The sequence below is a fragment of the Nannobrachium achirus genome, assembly GCF_963921795.1.
Source record: "Nannobrachium achirus genome assembly, chromosome: 12".
Taxonomy (NCBI): domain Eukaryota; kingdom Metazoa; phylum Chordata; class Actinopteri; order Myctophiformes; family Myctophidae; genus Nannobrachium; species Nannobrachium achirus.
In genome coordinates, this window is record NC_137832.1 from 47,652,011 (window position 1) to 47,658,010 (window position 6,000).

At 42.7% G+C, this 6,000-nt stretch overlaps 1 protein-coding gene across 1 annotated transcript in view; it reads right to left on the reverse strand.

Moving 5' to 3' along the window:
• notch1b (notch receptor 1b) overlaps positions 1-2,635 on the reverse strand; it is a 72,134-nt gene extending 69,499 nt beyond the window's left edge. Inside the window, exons 1-2 of the mRNA XM_080739176.1 lie at positions 2,460-2,635; positions 1,278-1,353 (exon numbers count right to left, since the gene is read on the reverse strand). Of these exons, the coding sequence (XP_080595302.1) occupies positions 1,278-1,353; positions 2,460-2,517 (134 nt within the window). The 5' untranslated portion in view covers positions 2,518-2,635. The remainder of the gene's footprint in view (positions 1-1,277; positions 1,354-2,459) is intronic.
• Positions 2,636-6,000: the final 3,365 nt, after the last annotated feature.

Genomic DNA, 6,000 nt, shown 5'->3' on the forward strand with positions numbered 1-6,000 from the left:
CTCTGTCTACACCAAGCCCCTGGTCGCAGTGACAGGCAGCTTGCACAAAGTAAAAAAAAAAAGTACATAAAAACACCATGCCTTGTGCCCCCCCCCCCCCTCCCTCCCCAAAATCCTTCTTCAAAACAGTGGAGCTATAGCCTCTCATTCCCATCTCCATGTTTAATTGGAGAAGTCTGAGGAGCAGGACAGTGCAGAGGCACAATGATGGCTTTGTGGTCCTCTGGAGGGGATGGGGGGGGCGGGGGGGTTGAATGAAGGGAGTGAACAACACAGCCAGACCAAATTAAGATGTGGCGGGGAGCCAAGATGGCCTGCCTAGGCCTTTAGAGGGCTTTAGTCCACTGCCCTGTCCGGCCAACCCGGCAGGCCCCGACTGACCAGGCTACACCTGTGTGTCCACCTTCCCTACACTCCATGTCTGCTGCTCCTGTAAGACAACACTAGCTGGCACTTCCTGTGCCAATTAAGCCTGAAGGCAGGATGAAGAGGGTTCAGGGCCACAACTAAACAGAGACCTCGAGGTCTACACGTCAAATAACTCTCAGGGAACCCAAGACTCGGGAAAACCGAAAGGTTAAAAAGAGAAATTATGTCTTCCCATAATTTTTTCTTTTTTTACTATTATTATGAAAGCATCTTGCCTAACTGCCCTGTAATCGTCTGCCCCAGAGCATGAGAGAGACACAGAGGGAGAGGGGGAGAGAGAGCCAGAGAGGGAGAGAGAGAGTGAGAAAGAGAGAGTGAGAGAAAGCATTGAGAACCATTGAAGAAGGGACAAAATCCCAGGAGAGGGGAGAGGGGGGGTTGGAGGACATGGTCTGAGGGTCTCTCTGGGAAGCCTCACCCAGATTAGTCACACAGAATTAATCGCAGCGGAGAACAATGGTCGCCGAGCTTCTGGCAACCCCAGCTGTCGCTCCGCGAAAGAAAAGATTAACAAGATTTAGGACTCCGCGAGCCTGCGAGACTTTGGCTGTTGAGGGGTGTATGTGGTGGCATTAGCAGACATGAGCAGACCGAGACACGCGCACACACATGTGCATGTTCATGGGTGCGCGTGCGATGATGACCTCTGTCCCATCCACACATTGGCTGCACGGTCCTGGCCGTTTGCCCTCCAGGAATAGGAAGGTTACTACCAGGAGTGTGAGTTCTTGCCCTTTAGAGGCCTGGGAAATACAACATAGCAAAAACAACGTTTTCCGGTAGCTGCTTTCCCACATTCTTGAAATAAGGCTTGTTTTCGAGGGTAATTGTTTGATTCTTAAACTTACTTGCACTCTCCATTACCATCCGGAGTAGCTTCGCAGGTCCCCTGGTTCAAACACAATTCGGTGGAGCATCTTCGGCCTGAGAATGATTCAGAATTTGAATGTAAATGCCAAGTTTGAACAATAATCACAAAGCCATTTCCATTTCTTCTAACCATGGCATGCACCCTAATGTATGTATTATGCTTAACCTTGTCAGGATGTCTGGAATAGTTGAGCATCTATACGCACAATCAGAAATATTTGAATATATCTGACCTTTCTGGCCCTTTCTTCTGCCCTTTACTTAAAACTACACATGATGGTAGTAGCTTTGGAAAAAACAATAATAATATAATCACCCCCTTTTTACACCTGTAAACCTGTGTTGTGACAACAAAAGCTGATTAAATGGAGTTGTTACTTGTTTTTACTTCTGTAGAAGTCAACTAGTCTTGTAACTATGCTTGTCTCATAACTCGTTTATTGTCTGAGCATATTCTATAGTCATTCCAGGAGATAATCCTACGAAATGCATTCTAATGTTTGTTTTATTCATCATCACAGTTACAGTAAATGGCTTAGGTATATGATCCTATTACTCATCGAATGTAGGTGTGTGTCTTTCTTGCCACCTGGAAGCGCACCTGACCTGTGAATGAATCCTACACTAGCGTGGCGGTGTCGCTTGCCAAAAAAAGGGGGGGGGAGCAAGAACAGATCTACAAGCTACTGACAGTCTGCGAGTTTTCATGTTTCTGTTATATAATAAACATGACCTCCTAGAAAACAAATTAAGTCGCAGATGAGAGCTCACTCACTCACTCACTGCGCAAACGAAATATTGAATTGGCGCGTGCAAGAATTATTTTCGAACTAATTAAACAGCTGAATATAGTCACAAAGAAATCACTAAACTAAGAAACCACTAATTATTTTAAATGAAGCAGGCTGCTGCATGTCCGATAGGTAAATTATAACCAAACCAAAACACAACGAGTAGACCTAGTAGCTTATCCTACTCGTTGTAAACACAAGTTCACACAACAACAACTAGACTAACTTTACTTTCAAAGTTTATCATCAGTTTTGGTCCAAACAAACTGCAGTATTGTTATAGTATTTGCTCCTACTACCATCCTACTCATCTGTCTGTACGTGCATTAGAATGCATGGTTCATGCACAGCTGCGCGCATCATCCTTACCTCGTGTGAGAGCAATCAGCGACAACAAGAAAGTTACTTTCACAAAGAAAATATGCATTCCTTCGATTAAAGAAAAAAATGTTTTATTCCAACGTTAACCTCCCCTCTTCGACCGGGTAAGGGGGTAAAAAAAAGCACACGAAAACTTTTAATTCATCATCCTTGTGTAAAATAGAATCCCCCAAAGTGGACAGTGGCTTCGCTGCCTGCCTGTGTGAAAGTCCGCGGAGATGTTGTCACTTCAAGTCCCGAGTTGGAAATGAAGTGACCTGAATGAGCGCCTCCATTCCCCTGCTCCACATCTAGGGGCGTTCTTCTTCCAAAAAAGTTAAGGACCCAGACCAGTCCAGACCAGTGTGCAGTCGCCCCGGTGCGACAATGGCAGATCTACAAGCTCACGACGCGTCGCGTCGCGACGCGTTGTGAGCTTGTAGATCTGCCATTATCGCGCGCGAACTTGATGATTGGACGCAAGTTTCACCGGCACTCTTTCAGTCTTGGTTTGAATGTGGCGCCCTAATTTCCCTAAACCTTTCTAGTGTTTTTAATAATTATTTTAAAAAAAGTATTAATTATTAAAATGGACAGGATTTTCTTGAATGAAAAATGAATTCAATGATTTATTTCAGTATAGGCTAATTTCATGAAGAAATCAAAGAAAAAAATCGAAGAAATTACATAAATTAGAAATAAAAATGTTTAAGAAGTAGTGAAAATAGCCGATCTACAAGATCACAACGCAGGTTTATGCTAATGTGTGTGTGTGTGTGTGTGTGTGTGTGTGTGTGTGTGTGTGTGTGTGTGTGTGTGTGTGTGTGTGTGTGTGTGTGTGTGTGTGTGTGTGTGTGTGTGTGTGTGTGGTGAAAGTAAAACATTAAACATAAGTCTCTTTAATGCTCATGCATATCATTTAAAACAGAACTACTTTGTCTTTGCATAATTATAGGCTACTATAGCTATAGATTTCAAGCCTACACTGACTGAGGAGTCATACTTATACTTATTTTTCCCTGGCCTGCAGGTGGATTGATGCTTGATGAGTCCCAGCCTGAAAGAGAAGCTGCATGGGATTCTCTCTGATAAGGAAATGCTGAGCAAGCTCTCAGGTAAGTTCTCACTCGTAGCGAGCCCAGTTTCCCATCAGATGGCCTGTCTGTCACCTGCCTGGTGCATGACAGACAGGTAGATGTTGTCATGTACAGGGAGTGCCTTCATATGATAAAGCCCTGGGCTTTCTTGGGTGTCCTTTAAGTTGACCTTCTTGTACCAGTGAACTTATGAATTCTTCAATCAATCAATCAATCAATCAATCAAAGCCACATTGTCCAGTTGAGTCATGCATAATCATAAGTGTGCAGACACTTTCACTGGGATCAATCAAGCCTAAGTTACTTGCACACCGGTGTCACCAGGCGTTGACATAAGGGTTGCCCATCTGCTGCTGGCAGGTACATTTCTGGCAGGTGGAGTTTGATTTCAGGTTGCCTGACCAAGCAAGAGCTTGTTTCAGAGGGGATGCAACCGTCGGTGGGGTGCACCATGCATAACACGAGATATCTGTCTACCTGAACGTGGCCAGAGCTCTGTCTTTGTAATGTAAAATAAGAGCACTGTTGACCTATAATGTGCTGCGTAGTTTTAACTGTTGCTACACTTAAAAATATAAAATAAGTGGGAACCCATAGTCATATTCATAGCTATGTATTAAAGATTGAGGTAGCCTATGACATTTTTTTTATCGCAGATCCCAGAAAGTAAAAAAATAAGTGTTAAATTGAACTGTAATTCAAATTTTACTTATATTTTATAATGGACGATTTACTTTTTGGGCAAGTGGGCATGACCTTTGGGCAAGTATAGAACATGACCTGTACTTGCTCGACAGGAAGTGCCTCTGGAGTGTCAACACCTGCATACTGAAAATAGACACTAAGACATACAAGCTCACAACCCTTGTAAATCTCCTATTGTCGGTGTTCGACAAGGCTAAGTATAAATCAGTCTAATCAACACACCTCTGCAACATGTATAGCCTACATGTGCTGTGTAAATCAGAATAATAAGGAATTATTTGGTTTGCAAGCCGGTACACATAAGAATGCAGGCTAGTTAATTCAGAGTCACCTTTTAAACTTAAAGCATGTGTAATGGCAACAATGTCTTATGATACACACAACTGGGTATCGTTACTTTTTATAGTAACTTGTTAGGTTACAATCGTTACTGAATTGAAAAACTAATCCGTTAAGTTACTGCGTTACGTTATCGTTACCCACTGAGAAAAGTAACTCGTTAGGTTACTTTTTCCGTTACTGACCATTAAAACCCACCTGTGAGGAAGTTTGGTAAACATAAAAAAGAGTGCAGCCTACCGGATTGTTGAGGCTGTCAGCTGTGTGCGTGGCTGCATGCAGCTTCAACGTGGATAATGTAATGACGTTGATCTATCCTTTCACCAGTAAATCCAAAAATAGTGTGAATCCTTCCACAGCCTTAGTAAAGGGCTTCTCTCAAGCCCTGCCATGTCGTGCGTGACTGTAAATGAATGTAAACAAGAAGCGCACAAATAAGTTCTCCTTATGTCGCTAATAGATGACCGCGGGTAACCCCGTGTTACACCAAATTTCGTAACCGATCGAGCTCATTTATTCAGGAAACAGCGCAAATGTGTCAGATGGGTTATTTTTCCTTTGTGGCAACAGAAAGAACAGGAAATTATAGGTAAATACCTAATTAACACCGTTATTTCTTGGGAAATGTAACTGGTAACGATCCTGCTATATTGCAAAAGTAACTTGTTAAGTTACTCCGTTACCACCAAACCTAACGGCGCTATGTAACGAACGCTGTTAGTTATAATGCCGTTACACCCAACACTGATAATACAGCATGCCTTACAGCTTACCTTTACAGTGAAACTTCTCTATATCTCTTATTATTGTAATCATAATAGTTTTCAATTGAATGACAAACAAATAAGGCCTGTATGACTCGCCCAGTTTGTGATGATATGGACACACAGACTCTGTGTGTATCTGTTGTTACAACATGCTAACTGTGTGTTTTGTGTACCTTCAGGCCTCATTTGTTTAATAAATCCTCAATTTGACACCTGGGGGGAGGGGGGTACTCTGCCAAGTAGTTACAGGTGTGTGGTGAATGTAGAGCAAACCGTTTTGGCCCTGGGGGGATATAAAAGAGGGGACGAGTTGAGAGTTAGACCCTGTCAAGAGGCATGAAACCGTTGAGGACATGAAGATGAAAAGATATACTGGCTGTGTGCTGACAAGAACACCAAAATCACCATGCAGGAAGCTGGATTGTGAAAGTTTCCGCAAATGCAGCATCACTGGAGGCATGCCTAGTAACCACTTAAGACCTACAGTATACTTCTTTGTACCACTTCTTTGTGCCACAAATGTTGTGAAGTGTTGTGAGCTTGCATATCTGCTATTCATGCTATTTATGAATTACATTTGAATAATTATTTGAAAAGTTTTAAAACAAAATACCAGGTGCCAGGGTTATTGTGGTTGATATG